Source organism: Cercospora beticola, chromosome 7 (assembly GCF_033473495.1).
Source record: "Cercospora beticola chromosome 7, complete sequence".
NCBI lineage: Eukaryota > Fungi > Ascomycota > Dothideomycetes > Mycosphaerellales > Mycosphaerellaceae > Cercospora > Cercospora beticola.
In genome coordinates this window covers 1275245-1294096 of record NC_088941.1, presented here as the reverse complement: position 1 = coordinate 1294096, position 18852 = coordinate 1275245, and the positions used below count along the sequence as shown (strand labels likewise).

General features: G+C 52.2%; 9 protein-coding genes across 9 annotated transcripts; 5 read left to right on the top strand and 4 right to left on the bottom strand.

The window, feature by feature from the left end:
• Positions 1-712: 712 nt before the first annotated feature.
• On the top strand, positions 713-1687 carry RHO25_010745 (uncharacterized protein; the record flags this gene model as incomplete). Its single annotated transcript, XM_023602361.2, has 1 exon — positions 713-1687. The coding sequence occupies one exon, from the start codon at positions 713-715 to the stop codon at positions 1685-1687; it is 975 nt and encodes a 324-aa protein (XP_023450929.1).
• Positions 1688-3592: 1905 nt separating this feature from the next.
• On the top strand, positions 3593-3852 carry RHO25_010744 (uncharacterized protein; the record flags this gene model as incomplete). The annotated part of the gene is made up of 2 exons (XM_065603317.1): positions 3593-3778; positions 3832-3852. The coding sequence occupies 2 exons, from the start codon at positions 3593-3595 to the stop codon at positions 3850-3852; spliced, it is 207 nt and encodes a 68-aa protein (XP_065459389.1).
• Positions 3853-5714: 1862 nt separating this feature from the next.
• On the top strand, positions 5715-6313 carry RHO25_010743 (uncharacterized protein; the record flags this gene model as incomplete). The annotated part of the gene is made up of 3 exons (XM_023602362.1): positions 5715-5849; positions 5902-6111; positions 6182-6313. 3 exons carry the CDS (start codon positions 5715-5717, stop codon positions 6311-6313), a joined length of 477 nt encoding a protein of 158 aa, XP_023450928.1.
• Positions 6314-6960: 647 nt separating this feature from the next.
• RHO25_010742 (uncharacterized protein) lies at positions 6961-8207 on the bottom strand (the record flags this gene model as incomplete). The annotated part of the gene is made up of 2 exons (XM_065603316.1): positions 6961-7803; positions 7854-8207. 2 exons carry the CDS (start codon positions 8205-8207, stop codon positions 6961-6963), a joined length of 1197 nt encoding a protein of 398 aa, XP_065459388.1.
• A 921-nt stretch (positions 8208-9128) lies between these two features.
• RHO25_010741 (uncharacterized protein) lies at positions 9129-9518 on the bottom strand (the record flags this gene model as incomplete). Its single annotated transcript, XM_065603315.1, has 2 exons — positions 9129-9252; positions 9307-9518. The coding sequence occupies 2 exons, from the start codon at positions 9516-9518 to the stop codon at positions 9129-9131; spliced, it is 336 nt and encodes a 111-aa protein (XP_065459387.1).
• A 650-nt stretch (positions 9519-10168) lies between these two features.
• On the bottom strand, positions 10169-11809 carry RHO25_010740 (uncharacterized protein; the record flags this gene model as incomplete). Its single annotated transcript, XM_023602364.1, has 3 exons — positions 10169-10334; positions 10392-10423; positions 10472-11809. 3 exons carry the CDS (start codon positions 11807-11809, stop codon positions 10169-10171), a joined length of 1536 nt encoding a protein of 511 aa, XP_023451390.1.
• Positions 11810-12831: 1022 nt separating this feature from the next.
• On the top strand, positions 12832-13878 carry RHO25_010739 (uncharacterized protein; the record flags this gene model as incomplete). The annotated part of the gene is made up of 1 exon (XM_023602365.2): positions 12832-13878. The coding sequence occupies one exon, from the start codon at positions 12832-12834 to the stop codon at positions 13876-13878; it is 1047 nt and encodes a 348-aa protein (XP_023450933.1).
• A 1731-nt stretch (positions 13879-15609) lies between these two features.
• On the bottom strand, positions 15610-16307 carry RHO25_010738 (uncharacterized protein; the record flags this gene model as incomplete). Its single annotated transcript, XM_023602366.2, has 3 exons — positions 15610-15785; positions 15860-16058; positions 16125-16307. The coding sequence occupies 3 exons, from the start codon at positions 16305-16307 to the stop codon at positions 15610-15612; spliced, it is 558 nt and encodes a 185-aa protein (XP_023450932.1).
• Positions 16308-17074: 767 nt separating this feature from the next.
• On the top strand, positions 17075-18826 carry RHO25_010737 (uncharacterized protein; the record flags this gene model as incomplete). The annotated part of the gene is made up of 1 exon (XM_023602367.1): positions 17075-18826. The coding sequence occupies one exon, from the start codon at positions 17075-17077 to the stop codon at positions 18824-18826; it is 1752 nt and encodes a 583-aa protein (XP_023450931.1).
• Between the last annotated feature and the right edge of the window lie 26 nt (positions 18827-18852).

Genomic DNA, 18852 nt, shown 5'->3' with positions numbered 1-18852 from the left:
GCATCGAGTGACCATCGGACCGAGTTGAGTCAAAGAGGAGCTTGCAGGCTCAGATGGATGGGACATGATGAGGGACGGTACACAGGTCGTGCATAGGGGACACCAAACAGACGTGCCGGCACTTCAGACGCGGGCGTAACTTCGCATGACAACCATTCGGCTTGCAACGGCGTTCCAGGCTTCGCTCGGGCCCGGTACTTCTCTGATATGTAGCCGCAACCTGATCGACTGAGATGTGGCCCATCGGAGGAGTGAGTTTGGGTACTGTCACAATCGAAAATCGCGTTCAAACGCGTGGTGCAGTGCTGTGTTCCTGTCATCGACCCCAAAGCTCGCCGGATGCGCGTGTTCTTGGGATAACAATCGTTCGTCCCAACGGCGGCGTGCCCAGACGAATCTCCGCCGCTGCGCGGGAGCTCCGACATTACAAAAGTCGACTATATGGACGCGGAGTGCTGCTGTCATGTCGGTGGTAGTGAGTGAGTGTGTTGTTGGACGAGTGAGGTTGTGATTGTGACGGAGAAGACTGAGACGCGTCGCGTAGTGCCAAGAAAAGATCGCGGGCCCCGCGGAAGCTACGGTTACGTCATCAATATGGATCACAAGGCAGCGGCGGAGCAGCAGCAATGCCTCGTTGCCACCCTTCGTCAGACTATAACATTTTCTCCATCCTACGACATTCCGGATCAACAGCACCATCACGACCACAATCATGGCCGACGCACCTCCACCATCCTACGAACAAGCCACGGGTTCCTCGTCGGCATCATCGCGCCCCGCCGCTTCATCAAACACCACCCACGATGATCATCTCAAAGTTCCAGGCGCTTCAGGCAAGGATGGCATGTCTGCCGCCTACCGCAGATCCATGGAAGACGAGGGCCGCCCACTGCCAAAAGGTTGGGTTCGCAGCTACGATCCTCAAAACCAACACCAATTCTTCGTCGACACCACCAAAGAACCACCCCGATCCATCTGGCACCACCCCCACGACGACGACGAATACCTGAACAGCCTATCTGGGGAAGAGCGCGAGCAAGCAGAACAAGAAAGCCTCTCGTACAAACGTAGCCACCCTCCGACCAAGGAAGACTACATCCACGCTCCTTCCGATGACGAAGACGACTATCTTCCGCAGCATTACCAGAAACAGACTGGCAATCATACTTCCTCCTCGGCGTCCAATGCGGAACTCCCGCCACGACCAGACGGGAAAGACGGTGGAAAAGGGAAAGAGAAAGTCTCCTTCGGTCGCAAACTCAAAGACAAGGTAACGGGAATGTCGCACGAGGAACGCGAAGCTGCGCGTCGCCAGCGCGAGGAGGAAGAACGACAGGCTTATGAGATGCACGTCAAAGTCCGCGCTGCGATGCAGCGTGCTGCAGAAACTGGGCAGCCGCAACTCATAGGAAGAGATCGCGAAGGAAGGGACATCTACATGGAGCCTCCGAGACCGCCGTACGCGGGAGGCCATGGAATGGGTGGAGGATACGGTTACAACCCTTACCAGCCGTACAACAGTCAGGGCATTTACACGACACCAAATGCGAGGTACATCCGGCCTGCGGTGCCGTACGGGAGACCGTATGGAGGATATGGTTATGGCAGGCCGTACGGTGGTGGTATGGCGATGCCCCTGGCGGGTGGCTTGCTCGGTGGTGCGCTTCTTGGAGGACTCCTTTTCTAGGAAGCGACAGTGGATGTTCTGAAGCATGGGACGAGTATCCGAAACAGAACACAAGCACTCGGGAGAACAGGAGAAACAGCGCCTGCAGCATATGTATCACGACGGCACGACATTATGAAAGCATGGAGACAACCCCAGATATAGTACTTGTATCACCAATCGATCGAATCATCCAACTCGACATAGCACAAGTCAGGTATTACATCCATAGACAGTCCCAAGGCTCCTAGAATTCCAAAGCTCAGATCCGGCGTTATTAGCCCTGATCGATCCGCGTCGGCCGGCCTCGCTTGACGGACGAGCAGGCGCGTCATTGCAGGTCGATTCGTTCTGTCTTTGAAACAAGACATTGCGTTCCACTTGCTGTCCAGAGATGGAGCTATTGAGGATCAACCAAGACCTTACCTGACTCAAGACTAATCTGAGCAACAAAGTTTCTCTGTAGCCAGCATTTGCCATCATCGATCCTATCAAGCTCGAACCCTGGCAGCGCTTGTTTTTATAGTAATTTACCGAACATCAACCTCACCCCGCGCAGTCCTCGGGCTCGCACTTTTGTGCCTTGCCACTGGTGCTTTCGGTGACAGATTTGCCTCTTTGGGAAGGTCAAGGTATGGATGCCATCTGAAGAGCAATGCCTGCGTGTGGTGAAGGCCCGCCCTCCGGAGGTGGGCTGGATTCTGGAGGTGGGCTGATGCTCATCAGGCTCATTGCGTTTGCTTCTTCAAACGGCACATTAAATCACGAGCATCAAAAGAATGTCAACAGTGCTGGAGTCCTGAGGACCGCTCGTTTCTACAGCATGTGGGTGGCGAATGGATCTCTCGATAGCTCGTCTACATCTGCTGCAATCACTTGCGCAGCACGCAGGTTCCATCATGCCACCAAACTTTGCATGTTAAGCGGCCGCGCGCCGCGCCTATTTGCTTCCGTGAAGATCCGAGCATTGACTTCTTCGGTACTGTACTTTGTACCGTGCTGTTTGTTTAGATGCCGAGAAGGGCATCCTTGTTGGTCTTGAGCTTCAGGACTGGAGTGGACGTCGCTTTGCATACGAAGAATACGGCATACTCTTCGGCGAGCTGAACGACCACACTTTTATTTAGCTTGCAAGCTTCAGCTTGCTCTCTTGGCTACCGCCTCGATCGAAAAGACTATGGCATGGACTTCCAATACCAACAGTGTCCGCTCTATACCAAAGAGGCAAGTGCTGAGAGGCCCAGGCAGAGTCATGATGATAACAGTTCTTGTTCTGCGTGAATCAATGATGAAGGAACTGGACGACCTGGAGGGCGGTAGCCCATTGCGCTTTCGTTGCCAATTTCTACTTTCTCTCGGGACTCACATCACTGCAATCGTCCCGACTGCACGGTCCAGAACTTCTTGACGCTCCATGATGGACGATCGTCGAACGACCTCAATGTGGACTACGCATCGAAGGTCAATTTGCCTGGTTGACAAGCTTTGACAACCTTTGTTGGACCGCACAAGAATTGGACTGGCTACGAAGCTTAACACAAGCTCTATAATCCATGCATTGCTGCTCACAGGCCCATCAGGTCGGAGACGAAACTTGATTGGATCTTTGGCCAAATTGTTGCGGAGAATTAGATCCGACCTTGCTCGCGCCGGAAAATACGGCAGTTAGTCTCGACAGCGTAGACGATTTATCCCGTCGTCCCACGTGTATCGACAACCGTGGCTCGACGACCAAAAGTGGCTCGTCGAGCAGTGAGGGCTGGTGTTGGTCTTTATGGTTGACAAGGAATCCGAAAAGATCATTGTTGCTGGGAGAGAGAATGACTGCGTATATAAAGACTGGCTCTTAAAGGAGCTCGAAATGTCAAGTCCTCACTTCCTGACAGACCGATCCAGAAAGCTGATTTCAAGCCTCATCCAACAGCCATGCGTGTTGCTTTTCTCCTTTGCGCTACGCTCGCAGCCTTCACCCGCGCTGATGACCCGCCGGAGACCACAGAGGCCGATTTGGGAGAAGAGATCAATCTTGACGACGTAGCGAGCCTTGCCGAGGACTCAGATGGCCAAACATACGCCAAAGACTGCGGCACGCTAGAGGCCTTGAAAGCTAATGTAAGAAGGGAGCCCCAAATACCCCTACTCAGGCAATAACTTGGAGCGAGTAGTGTCCCACCAAGTATGGCTAAGACTGCATCGACTTAAACTACTCCTTTTACAAGGGCGCAGCTTGTTGTTACGACTATCCAAGAGGATGCTATGGGCCCCCCAACAATGGACCTGATGATTATCGTCCATGCGACGACGATGACGATCCAGATCGCGATACAGTGAGTATCACTTTTGTGTCACAACGATAATGACCCGGTTCTAATGCAAAGACAATTCAGTGCTCCAAGGAGACGACGGATACACAATGCTGCGTCTACGTCTATACCGAATTTTTCAGTCGTGTTTCTGAACCAAAGTGCTGTGATCCAAACGCAGATGATTGCTGCAATAATGCGACTTAGTTGGACTGTCGGCGCTCCTGTTAGCTTCCAACGAGGGTACGGAACGGCATTGCAATGAGGATGAATCCGATGTATCAACTTGGCGTACAAGAAGTTACCGAAATGCACATTGGCGATGTGCTGTTCACTTCCGACAAACCGATTCTCCTATAATCTGAGTGTGGACTCTCAATTCACAGAGCTTATTGCGTTGCAATCCGGAAGTCCATGCCTCTAGGGAAAGTGGCATTGGGCAGTAGTGTAATGAGCCTATATCGGCGTGAGCTGCGATTGCACTAGTACGCTCGCTTTCACGTATGTAGACGTTGATTGTTATATGACAAGGATGGGGATTCGGTACAGTCGTTCATGGCCAAAAGGAGAACTTACCACGCGCCACCACCTTTGTATGCAGTTGTTACCTCCACTGCTACGCAGCCCTACATCGACAATCATCAGACCTATCACTTCTGTACAATCCGCCGAGGGAACGGAAGGGATACCCTTGCCGCTCCCATGCCTTTGAATGAAAGTTAGCTACGACTTCACTTGATCAGACTAACACTTCTTGTAGTCAGCAAATCGATACCAAGGTCCTGTTGACTGCCATGTCGATGGGAAAGGTAGGGTTGCAGCATGTACTGCCCAAGTATGGCCTTGTTGGTTCATGTCAACGTACAACCGCCTGAAGCTCTGGGAAAAGATCCACGAGAGGAATCATCGCATTATGGCTACCTGTAGCGATCACGATTCCCAGATATGGTCTACATGGTATCAGCTACAAAGCCTCATCGAGTGGCAAGCCGGCATCCGGTTGAAGGCAGACAACGAGAGCATTGAGTGCGAGCATAGTGAGCTTGTGACCGACTGTGCAGGCTTTTTTTGATTGAACGATCAACAACCGCACTACTAGTATCGTTCAGGCCATTGGCCTGAGCACTTTCTTGAAGGTCAGAAGTGGTTTGCATCTATCGTCAACATGGAAGATGCAGGCAGAACAAATCTGTCAGGCAAACAAGCTTCTACAAGATATATTGCTTGTTGGACATCGTGTAGCCTTTTGACTTTTGCAACTGTTGACCATGAACAGACCAGGCCCAAAGCTTGCGTTCAGAGCAGTCCTGCAGATCTTGCTGTTCATGTGTACACAGCAGGCTTGACAGAGCGCGTTTGCGGCCGCTGTGGTTTGATAAACTCCCCTCTGGCCCACCGATTCTAGTATGTATATGGATATGGAGACAAAGCAGTGTCGAAAAAGACGCATGCAGAGACTGCTTTTCTGGGCGTACATCCAGACCTGTCAAAGGATTGAGAGTACTGACGCTTCTTGTTAACTCACCATGCGTGTGTAAAAACGGAACCTGCCTAAAAAGCCAAATCTAGCGGATCTCGCGGAGTGCTAATGTTGGTTCTACGATTGCCCAAGGATACGAACGGATAGGACTGCCCAACAGGGGCAGTGGAATGACTATATAATGACCGTCTAAGGACGGACTTACAACAGTTTCACCAGCAACCCAACAATCCACCTATTCGGATACAATCATCACTCCTGAATCATGCATGCTCTTGCCCTGTTCACCGCTGCACTCGTATCGTTCGCTAGCGCTCAAGCTCTTTTCGAGGAGGAAGACCTCCAGTCGTCCGACACCATCAGCCGGGACTGCGAACCAGAGGAAGTATGCGTAGCCAATGTGAGTACGAATCCAAGCAACTCCATCAAAACGTCGCTGACACTATACAAAGTGTAGCAACGGCAAGGTATGCGTGTACGCAGATATCCCAGGACTGTACGAAGGCAAGGCCTGTTGCAACGGTGACTGCGATCCTGCTCCGAACGACGGCAAGCCTTGTCCCGATAATGGAGGGGAAGGAGGCGGCGGCGGTGGTGGTGGTGGTGGTGGTGGTGGTGGTGGTGATGATGGCGACTCTTATTCACCATGCGACGAATCTTACGTGAGTCTCCACCCTGATTCCACCTATCCCCTACGCACAGGACGTTGAACTAATCTGTAATGGTTCTCAGTGTTATGGTAATCCTAACGGATCCCAATGCTGTATCAAAGATGAACCTCAGGACATCAGTATCATCGTCGTCATTGGCAATCAACCTAAGCCATTCTGCTGCGACCCAGACACGGACGATGTTTGCTGTTAGTCAATCCCATCGGACGTTTCGAGTCTTAGGGACACATGGACAGGGCGGCTGCTCTGCAGATAGCTCTTGGTATCTAGAGCAATGGACCGCGTCAGCTTTCCTGGACAGACGCCAAAGACGTCAAATTGGAACTAGCAAGCTTGAAATCTTCGATCATTGGAATTTCGGCCAGGTACACACAAGTAGGAGTAATTCGAAAAGGATGCAATTGGGGAACCTTCGGTCGTTCTGTCTGTCGATCCGATGGCGACTGACGTTGTGCTGTACACTCGCGATCAACTCTCATAACCGGACATTCATTTGGTAGAACCGGTAGTCGAATATGATATATTGTCATTTGTGCTCAGTACCAATACTTGAAGTTAAGTGAAACATATCCTACTCTCACAGCAGGACGGCAGAATAGAAGAGACCATGCCAGGCCGTAATGCCGTAAAATGGCAAGTCTCGAAGCCACGAGCTTCAAACCATGCTTCCTAGCGCCAAGAAGAAGGCGTAAGTATCTCTTCGACAAAGTGTCTCCATCGGGACACATGTAAACCGAGAGTGTTGAGAACGAAGTGCTCATGTCTGCTGGAATCAAAGCTTGATGAGCAACCCGCAGATGCAGAGCTTTTCTCAAGGTGCGCCACTGGTATATCCAGATATCATTCGCCTGGTATCGCGTGAGCGAGCGACTCTATTTCCCGCAATTGTGGCTCATAATGGCCCGCCCACTGGGCATGGGTGAGAGAATCGAATCGGTTCCACACCGACACGCCTTGATCTTGAAAGGGCATATATATAATGTCCACAGCTGCTCTGCGCATCAGCTTCAGGAGTAATCTGATGACGTGCCGGCTGGATTGCCTTGAGCCCTCACTGATACCTCTGGATGTGGCAGTATCGAAGGCTTCCGCCGAGGGCTCCTCTTGTACCCATCTCTCAGCATCTGCTGGACTGAAGATCTGCGAGCACTTCAAGCGGACCTGAGCTCGACAGTGCCTCACTCCGGCCTCAAAGCCGTCCGTCATGGCGTCCAACACGGTCAAGATGCTCAAAGCGTCGGGAAGTGCCTTGTCGCTGAGAGCGTTCCCAGAGGCCAGAAGATTGAGTAATTTGTTGTAAACCGTGGCTTTCAGCGCGGTGTACTCCTTAGAAACCTTTATTGGTGGATTGGGAGGCTCTGCGAAATTGATCCAGCGATTGTTCTGTGTTCCCCAGGGATTGAATTTGACAAATGCCCACGCAATCAGCTGTACCGGATCAGCGATCGCGTCAAGACAATTTGGCGTTGGGGCGCGCTCAGCGAATGCTCGCAAGTATTCGATGGTGGCGTGCCGAATTTCTGCAGCCACATATTGTGCGGCCACATGTTGCGCGTTCTTGTGCTTTGTACCGAGCCGGTGTGCTGGAAGACTCCTCGGTCGTACATGCTTGTTACAAACCACGCATAACACCTGGGAAGCTTTCTCCTCATGCTGACTTTGTATGTGGCGCTTGAGAATATCCTGCCGGGCAAAGCTCAGCTCGCATTGTGCGGGCACGGGAATCCTGCGACCACGCCGTGAAGATGCTTCATTCTCATGTGTCGATAGAGGCTTTTGCGTTTCGAGAACCTACACGGACATTCGGGCCAGAGATCACACTTGAATGGCTGGTTGGAACGATATCCCAACACAAGCGCCGTTTCGAGGTCTCCCGGCATTGCATAGCCGGTGGTATCACTAATGCAAGATCGACTGCCGCTGAAGACATTCAGCATGATGGCATTTGCCGGCAGGATCTCCGCAGAAATTACCAAGTCGTCTAGCGCCTCCTGGTCATCGTCCGTGTTGTACATGCGCGATGCATAGCCCGCAATACCACTAGTGGGCGGCGCAAGCAAGTAGCCACCGCCAACGTAGTTGTTCATGATGGAATGTGTCGGAAAGCTGTTTGGAGGAGCCAAGAGCCTCTGTAAAGCCTCTGAGATCCCGTCAGTGTTGTGCAGGCGAAACTGGAGAGCTAGCTCGCGAGTCGTGATTTTGGAGTCGTGATAGTTGATGGAACCGCCAGGATTGGCGGCAGGAGGTTCGGCTATCGGAGCCTTAGATATAGTCTAAAGATTGTTGCACGAGAGCTTTGGTGTGAGCGACCTCATCAGGTATGCGAGCGCCGCCTCCGCCTCACTTTCGCTCCGCAGAGACGTGTGAAGGCAATGCGAAAATGTTCGAGGCACGCTTCGGCAGCCGTGGCTGACTCTGGGCGTTGGCGGTTCCGGACATGGCTGCAGCAGGTCCAGGCGTGGAGATCGATTCCAAACGACTTCTATGTTACACGCAGTGCGGGTGCCGGGCGGCGTGCGGAGCTAAAACATAGCTGCATACCGTAGACACCTGATACATATCTGGCGGTAGGATTGCTCCTGTTGGCTGTTCTCGCATCTCACGTCGAGTGCGAAGACAACGCATGCGAGCAGACATGCGCAAACAGATTGGTAGCAACGCTGCGTTTCGTGAGACCAGATCGAGATCCGGACTCCGCCAAGGCATGCGTCCACTTCCCAGCGGGACAATGTGGCGTTGGTCCAGAGGCGTGTGACTGCGTAGATGCAGAGCCCCGCGGGCCAGGCTGTAGACAAGGCTGAAGGATGCCCTCGCACTCTTCCAACGATGCGGTCCGCAATAATTTCTCGCCGCTCTACAGCACCGAACGCCCTCTATTCTTCGTACTCTCGGCAAATCAGATGCGTCGCACAGCAACACGTGAGTTGTTGTCAGAATATGGAGCGAATGCCGCGATGTCGTTAATTCCAGAGCAACACTCGCCGTCCTTGGGAGATTCGGCCCCGCGTTCACGTTCGAAGCGCCTGCTTAGGAAGTTCGTCCAGAGTAGAGTCTTCCACACTGCCACTGCCACCGGCCCAGTCAGATCGCTCGTCTCCATGCTGCAACACGGCTGCGCCCTTTGCTCTGTGCCTACCACGACGCGTGAGCTGAAAGTCAGATTTGGAAGCGATTTAGCACACTCACTTCCTCTCCATCTCCATAAGATACCTGGTCTCCGCCATGACCGCCTCCGAATGTGTCAAGGGCGCGCTGCGAACTGCGTCCTCAGGAGCTTCCGTAGACGCGCCGTCATAGAACGCAGCCAACGCGGTATATCGCACAGGAATCTTCGGCAGCGCACCACATGACGCTGTCGTAAGAAAGAGTCCTAGAAGTAAGTGGTCGCGAAGCTGCATTTCGAGATGAGTCGCAGCTCGAATAAAACAGGAAAATCGATGTCGAAGAGAAGTCCTCGTTCTCACTCACGAAAAAGTGAACTCACGCTCCTGAGGGGGAAGTTCTAGAATACGAGGAAGTCGCATACTTTACCGGAAGCAAGGTTTGGTTCTCTACGCCACTGGTCCCTGGTTAAGTTTGGTTCGGTTCCACGGCTTGGATGTGCTTCTCGTCATTTTGGCGGAGATCGCAGTTTGTTCATCATGTGTCACGGTGATCGCAATGTTGTCAGGGGACAATTTGATGATGTGAAATGGCGACAATGATGGGCAAATGTGTCCAAGACTGATGTTGATGGAAGAAAGGTGAAGCTGGCAGTTGTGGGTCGCCAACAAAAGGCAGGAAGCTCATCCTGGGAAGCCACGTGCGAAGAAATTGGATTTTGACCTTTTTCGGACAACACAACAAGTGTCGACATGGTTCTTTACCGGGGTATCGACAATGACTTTGCATGACGCTTTTCGTCTTGCAGAGGGTGGTCGAATTCCGTGGTATCCAGCAACGATCAAATATACTTTAGACTATCAACAATGTTTTGAAGAACGAGACTGAATGCCGCAAGGAGAAGAATCAATGCTTGCAAAGATTGCGATCGATGTTGTCAGTCTCATCATCTTACTGACAAACGCACAAGCAATCCTTCCTGCTTGTGAAACCACCAATCGCTCTTCTTCAGCGGCTTCTCTGGATATGCCAATTCCAGTTTAAACTTGAGCAACAGATGCGGGAGCATCTTGTAGATTTCCGACAAAGATATGTTCTTGCCGATGCAAGTTCTGCGAGAGTACGATTAGTCAAGAGAGTTCCTGCGATCTATTAACAACAATACATACCTGCTGCCTCCGCCAAAGGTCAAAAGATATCGCTGTTGTAAGTATCAGCGAATGTCCTGCAGATGCAATCTGCAACATACCTCCATGTTTGCCGCACCAGGAGCCAGCCATCTTTCAGGAGAGAAGCCTGCAGCATCAGAGCCGAATACGTCTGTGTCGTAGTGGAGTACAGCAGCATTGATCGCGACACGAACGCTTTTCGATCCCGAGAAGTACCTTCCGGCGATTTCACATCCTTCGGGAAGAGGGTGTCTTTGCAAGCCCAGTCCAACACTGGGATGGAGTCGCATGGCCTCTTTAACGCAAGCGCTGTAGTACGGAAGCTTTAAAGCGTCCGAAAATTTGACTGGCAGCGAGATCCTGCCAGCATGCAATGCCTCTTCCAATTCTTGCATGAGCTTGTTCAACGCGGCAGGGTGTGTCAAGAGCTGATGGATGATGGCACGCATGGCGATCGCGGTCGTATCTGAGCCGGCTAAAATGTTGACATAACCCTCTTGTTGGATATCTGCGATGCCAAAGTCTTCCTTTTCGCCTCTGTGGGCTCTGAGCTCAAACAACTTGGTCAGAATATCGCGACGTTTATTGCTTGCCGAGGCTTCGATATCCTCGCTTTTCATCATGTCCTCGCGCCTACCAACGTAATTCTTGGCAGTGGTCGCAACGCCTTCGAAGTCCTTCAGCGATGCTCTCGTCGAAGCGAACATGATGCAGAAGATGAGATAGAATGGGCGGAAGGCATTGGGTAGCATCGCAACCACGATCAGTACTGGCATCAAACGGTCCAGCGTGCCAATCCAACGGCCAAAATCAGATCCCGTCTCCAAGAAGCCGAAAGCCTGGCCGAAGAAAAGTTCTCCGATGATATCGAATGCGTACATTTGCAGCCAGGTGCCAAGGTCCAAGACTTTCCCGTTTGCTGCAAACTCCGAGAGCCTCGCCATGAAAAGCTCTGTGCATGCATCCACATGGGCCTCGGATTCGAGGACGCTAGACATGGAGTATATGTTGCTCAACAGCCGTCTGCGAGCTGAATGATGGGCTTCATCGAGGTCTGTGAACTGATCGGCATGTTTCGTGGCAAACGCATCTGGCTTCCAAATTGGATAGAAGTTTGTTTTGGTGAATTTCGACTTGATTCCGTATATCAACGTCACAGCCTCTGGATCACTGACGCTGACTTCGTTGGGAGCAATGCGGACCAATCTTCCATACTTTCGATGCAGATCACGATTGACTTCGTCGAAGGAACCCTCCCTGATCTTCCATACATACCACAAGCGCGTGAGGGATGGCAAGAGCGGGCCCGGAACACCGGCGAGAGGATGGAGGAAGCGCACGTAAAGCACCCATCCAATGGAGCCAAGCAACACGACCCATGGAAGGTACGACAGTGTCTGAAGAGGTAACATGGACATCGTGGCTGAGGTGCTGGAGGTTTGCAGAACGATGCGGACCTAGGCTTTTGTGTTCACAGCATTGAGGTCAACTGCCGATATTGTCAGTGGTTGCCGGCGGGCTGCGAGTGGTTGCTGAAGCTCGCAGCGTATGGGTAAGCTTCACAATCTCGTGCTACAGTCTACTTAGCGGGGAGGGGTCTACTGCTGGGCGCTCATCCCCACCCCGGCACTTGATATGCTCATGAATTCGAATTCTGTCGTGCAACTTGAATTGAGAGGTCATGTCGGGTTACCCGCGGCTGTTGGTTTTGGGGGCCGCGCTCTGAGAGTGGTGCTGGCAGAACAATCGCAGTCACAGCGCAGTCATTTGCAAGCGCGAGAACAGTATCACTCTCAAAGGGACACGGGACGTGAATGTTTTGCCAGTCAGATCGAGGAGACCCTAAGTGCTCGAAGTGATCTCCATGTCGCCGTACTTTCATGCTTGCTGAGTTCAGCCACTCCGGCGAAGACAGGCGATATGCCGGATAAGGCAGCGACAGTAATCGCGTCGGGCAGATATTCAGCGGGCTCCGCTGGCGCTCTGGCAAGATCTTGTAACAGTATTGGGCAACCATGGCAGGCTTTTCGACGCTTTCGCTGCGATACGCCTGGTTTCGCGTGATCGTTGCAGGATCGGACGAGCTTCAGCCTCCTGGCTTGGATGCGGCGGTGAGGATCGGTCGGCAGCCTGGAAACAGCGCAGAAAAAACGAAGGTCTGAATACTCCGGGCGAGGAGCGACGTTCGTCAAAGGGAGCCTGTGACTGGGAAGATGCTGACAGCATCCTTGCTTATATTTCACGTGCCAGGAACGTGTCTTGGCTCGGTGAGCTTGTTGTGAGATCGCGCGGGAGTTTGTGAGTTCGATGAACTTCTTGACACAGACCAACGACGTTTGTTTGCCGATCGTGACGAGGAAACACCATGCACCACTCAGCTCCACAATCTACGTTTCACGATTGACCACTGACCACCCTCTCCACTCTTCCGCCCGCCGCCATGTCCACCGACACCGCACACCGCGATTCCTCCTCCTCCGCTCCCTCTGACCCTCCTCGCCCTCCGACACATGCTCCTAATAATTTCAACCGTCTCTCCAATCCGCTTCTCTCTACGCTTTCCTACTTCGCCGAGCCCGTCCGATACACCACCTCATCTCTCTTCCGCAGGATCAGCGAGGACGAAGCCCCCACTCCGCTGGCCAAAGCTCTCAGCGCAAATTACAACGGCTCCATGACTGATCCCACGACCGGTGTCTACCACCCGCCACAGCAACCCATTCGCAAGCGATCGCCCTTTCAACCTCCGCCTCTTACTCCCTTGACATTAGAAGGCTACAAACATGGCACCAGCCACAAGGCGAAGCTCTTACGCAAAGCTGTAGCCGAGGAGATCCGCTTACTGATCCCTCCACGATTGCAATTGCAAGAGAAATGGCACCTCATATACTCCATTGACCAGAATGGCAGCACACTATCAACTGTGTACAACCTCTGCGACCCATACCGAGGCAAGCGCGGAGGCTTCGTTGTGGTGGTGCGTGATGCATCAGGCGGTGTTTTCGGCGCATACCTCTCCGACCCACCTAAACCTCAATCTCACTACTATGGCAATGGCGAGTGCTTCCTCTGGCGAGCAATGACCTTGCCCGCTCTGCCCGATCTCATGGATCTCCCACCACCGCCGAGCGAAGACACGACACACGCGCAGCGCATGACCACCATCGGCGTGCCGAGGACAGATAGTAGTGCATCCCTTGCCTCACTGAAAGTGCCAGGAACAAACGGACACAAGAATGGGACTACAACACCTGAAAGAATACGCTTCAAAGCGTTTCCTTACACTGGCGAGAACGACTTCACCATCTTCTGCCAGCAGGACTATTTCAGCGTGGGCGGAGGAGATGGACACTACGGGCTGTGGCTGGACCAAAGCTTGGGTAATGGCGTGAGTGCGACGTGTCCCACCTTTGGCAATGAGCCTTTGAGTGAAGAAGGGAGCAAATTCGATATCATGGGAGTCGAAATTTGGTATGTGGGATCATAGAATACAGAACTCGATCGGGAAGAGACGAAAACAGTTCAAATGAGAAGATACGGTGAAGAAAATATATGCTGCAATACCAAAGGCATGGCGAGGCGTTTTGCTGGGATCGCAGGTGGCGTTTTGATGTGCGTGATGAATAGAAGATACCCAGGATCAAAATGAAATGATTGGCTATTGCTTGGACATGAATATCAAGCATGCGATTGCATCAAAGTTCCAGAATCAGGACTGGCTGCTCAAGTGAATGTGGTAGGGGTTTGAGTGGTGGCCTGGCAAAAGTGCAAAAGTGCAAAAAGAGAGCTGGAAGCGGATTCGAACTCATGGGCAGCACGAAGCAGCGACAGCGAAGACCAAAAGGGAAGGGCCTGCTAGGCAGACGGATTTTGCTGGCAATTGCAAGAATTCTGTTCGAGCTACTTCCCTGAGTCATCAGCATTTCGTTTGCTACATGAAGGTCATGCGCGGGAGAGACGGGAGGCAGCGGCTGGCGACAGGCGAGAGTCAAGAGGCAGCCACGCTCAAAATCCCTATCGGCGACACCATACAATACGTCCCCAGAAAGAAAGCTACTTAAGATGCTGCCGCGCTCATTCGTACTAGAGAAGCAAAAGTTCGAGACGAGTACTGAGTGTGCTTGACAAATTCACCAAGTGGTCACTGGAAGATGGAATCGAACCCACGAATACCGCGAAATCGACAACGAGGAACAAAAAGGGAAGGGCCTGCTAGGCAGACGGGTGTCGCCCTAAGGTGACAAGTTACTCTTTGACAGAGCTACTTCCCTGAATCAGCAGGATTTTGACTGCTATGTTATGGTCGCCGACGGGAGCGGCTGGCGACAGGAGGTCTCCGTTCGGAATTCCTGACGTGGAGCGGCGATGGGTCACAAAAAGAAAGACAGATCGCATCAAAGCTGTGGCACTCATCTCTACTGGAATGGCAAAAGAACGAGACGTGGCCTTCAACGGGGATCGAACGGTCGAGCGGTGAATCGATGACAATTCCCAAAAAGGGAAGGGCCTGCTGAGCAGGCGGCATGGCTTTCTGGCATGTGTCTCTGATAGTACAGCTACTTCCCTGAGTCAGCAGAATTCTGTTCACTACATCAATGTCAATGCGAGCCCTGAACCTCCCGGCGGCGACTCGATACGTATCAAAAAGTGCAGAGAATACATCACAATCGCAGCACTCATTCCCGCTAGAAGGACAAAAATACAAGACATGAACCTCAACAGGAATCGAATACAAGGAACAGCGCAATCGACGACAGGCCAAAAAAGGGAAGAGCCTACTAACGCAGACGGGTGTTGGTGATCAGGCAACCTCAATATGTGATAACAGAGCTACTTCCCTGAATAAGCAGGGTTTCTGTTTGCCATATGATGGCTACTCATGATCGGGATTGGCGGAGAAGGACGGCTGGCAACAGGTGTTCCACTTCTAGTCCGATAATGTGTGACACGTCGGCGAGCACAAGAGGCGGTATCCTGCAGCGGCGGGTAACGACAATTGATCATTGCGGCAGATTTTCTTCATCGGACTGGACCACTGGACTGGCTCAGAGAAACGAGGCTTCCGCCATTGCCGTGCTTCATTTATGCTATACAACATCATTCGTTACTAGGTATGACCAGGTCCTCTGTGTCCCCGCAATCAACACCCAGGCCGCTGTTCTCGCCATTCCGTACCCGGCTCCAAGAAACCACCTCAAATCGACACAGCATTCGGCTTCTATCCGTACACCGGTTGACCTTGATTTTGATACTGCATCGGCTGCTGACCATACTGCTGAGGCATCCCACCTTGGTTCGTGGGAAGGTTGTGATCTGGCGCGAAGATCTGTGCTTCCTTATTGTATGGACGATGTGTGACTTGTTTGCCGCAGCCTGTGCAGTACTGGTCCCAGTCTGGCGAATGCAAGAGTCAGTCTCGTTTGCCACACTGGCTCACTGGGTGGAAGATGATGGATTTTGAAACTCACCTTGCAACATTCCATCTCCACAGCATCCCTTCAATGGGATACATGCGACACATGGACAAATGAGGCAGATTCCAATCACTGCGAACCAGGTTTTGTCGGAATCTTTGCTGTCGGGCCGGGTTTGGCAGACTCTGCCCGTGGCTGGGCACCAGATGAACTCGGGTTGGTCGCGCAGGAGGTTCAGTTGAGTCGCTGCTTGCTGAGAGGAGTTAGAACCTGAGATCGGCAATGTGTCTCCGAACGAGAAGGGATCTGTCTGGCATACCTGCTGTGGAGGAGCAACATTCGGCACCATAACCATTTGTGGACCTGGGGACGCTGCTGGCCCGCGATTGATGGTCTCCATCGGCACAGGACTTGAGTGGTGATATTCTGGTTTGTGGCCAGGCGCTTCGTACGCCGGCGCGGGCGTGTGGTCTTTCTCCGCTGTCGTCATGTTCGATGCCATTGTGTGAAGGATAATGTGGTTGAGCGCGAACTGTGTCGGCTTGAGCTGTATTTCGGAGGTCTTCTTGATGATGATCAAGGTGTCACCTGTGGTCGATGTTCCAGGAATCAAGGTGTGACTGCGAATGCGCCTGACTTGATGTGATCGCGTCTTCCAACGAGAAGTGAAGACGGAAGGAAAGGTCAGCCCTTTCAAAGCAGCCTCTCTCACCTCGGGGTTCTGGTCCAAAGTTCTGCGCCTCAATGATCGCCCACAGAATTGGATCCTTCGTCATTTAGTGTTTCTCGCCTAACAACAACAACTGCATGAAAGGGGCCGGCAGCAAACACGGGCACTCCCGCGCGTCTATGATCTGCCATTTATGGTCAATTGTCACACGCCGGTTTCCTGGTTTCTTCATCACTCATCTCCAGCGATTGAGCCTCTTCCGCGCGAATGGCAAGCGAACGGAAGATGCATTGTGGTGTTTGGACGCTCGAGTCTTGGCAAACTGATCTGCGCCACAGCTGAATCCTTCATCTAGGAGTTGATCTTCAATTGGCCAGACGTGCCGCCTACAAAGTTCACCTCGCATGTGGGTTGCACAAATACTTCAGCCGCACCTCATTTAGCTCTCGCAGGATAAGCGCTAAAACCAGCGAGCGTCTCGACACAATGGAAGGAAGGGACGATTGTGTTCATCTGATCATGCTATCCGGTGCCGAGCAGCGCTCATCTCCAGTCTCGCAATGTAATCGTTCGCCTGCATCTTCACGAAACGTTTCACTATGCGCCTGCTCAATACCAAGAACCTGGAAGTGAGAAGATTTCCCGATGCAGATGGCCATACACCTCCATACGCCATCTTGAGCCATTGCTGGAGTGCGAACGAAGACGATGAAGTGCTGCTCGTGGACATTCAGAATGGCACTGCGGAGACCAAGAAGGCGTATCCGAAGCTCGCGGCCGCCATGAAACGAGCACGAGAATGGAAAGGACGGGAATTCGAATGGATCTGGTGTGATACCTGCTGCATCAACAAAGACAGCAGTGCAGAGCTCTCCGAAGCCATCAATTCGATGTATACGTGGTATGCGGAGTCGGAAGTGTGCTTCGCATATCTTGAAGACGTAGACTTCGAATCGCCACGGAAGCTTCAAGAATCGAAATGGTTTACGAGAGGTTGGACCTTGCAAGAACTTATCGCGCCTTCGGAGCTCATTTTTTACGACAAGAACTGGAATCGTGTGGGCAGCAAAACGTTCTCTGCCATTTGCAGCATGGTCTCCGAAAGAACTGGCATTTCTGAAGATATACTGATCGCTCCTGGAAGTCTGCAGTCCGTGTCGATTGCCCAGCGTATGTCCTGGGCGGCTGATCGCAGGACGACCCGACCAGAGGATAAAGCATATTGTCTCATGGGAATATTCCAGGTCAACATGCCTATGTTGTACGGAGAAGGTGCTGTCAATGCATTCCATCGACTCCAGGAGCAAATTATGAAGGAGAGCAATGACCACAGCATATTTGCCTGGACTGCTAATGTCGGCAGTGATTCTACAGGCCGTCATGGGTTGCTGGCTGATAGTCCAGATGCATTCGCGGAAAGGTCCAACATTATCGGGTATGCTGACTGGGAAGACGAACAGCCGTTCCAGCCCAGCAATCGTGGACTCCGGATCAACTTTCATCTCACGCCCGTGGGTGACGGCACATACTACGCAGCTCTCAATTGTCCTATTCCATCTCCTCAAAGGGGATACTTCGGCTTCACTTGTATCAAACTGGAGAAGCTCGACTCTGGTATCAATCAGTACTCACGAGTGCAGTGCGACCAGATCTTTGGGCTTGAAGTCCGTTCGAACAGACCGAGTATCGTTTACGTTCGGCAAAAGATATCTGGTCAAGACGCGGATGCGCTCATGCCCTGGCATTTCTTCCAGCCTCGAGATCTGCACTTTTCATCAGACATTTATGACCTGATGCACTTAGCACATTTCCCTCTCGATCCGGCAGATCAGCAACATGCTCCCCGGCCAACTGTCAAGCCTTGGATCGCAGCAGCACAAGCGAGTGCTTTCCAGATCATCAAGCGAGCTGGTAGACTTTCAGCTGTCATGTTCCTGCAACGGAGAACAGATAACTCTCGCCTGGCAATCTTACTTGGTAGCATCGGAGATACCCAAGTCGGGTTTGACATCGCGCCGATTCAAGATATGAGCATGAGCATCACAGAAATCGAACAAACCATGCGACTACAACCCGCAGGAACCCACATGGAGGCAGGGTCCCATAAGGTACGCATCGATGTTACTGTTCGCATCGATGTGCCGCGGAAACTGTACTTGCTCGACATTGTGGTGGATGGGAAGGCAGAGCCCGTTGATCTCATTGACTTCAGACCGCCGCCGTGTACTGTTCCTGACGCGGTGCATGAGGTTGTCAATGACATCGTGTCGGATGTGCAGTACGTTGCTACAGATGTTTCGCTCCGGCCTAGGTCGGTCTTTCGACGAGTCACGAAGTCATCGAAGCGGTGAAGCATGATTGCGGAATGTTCTTTCTT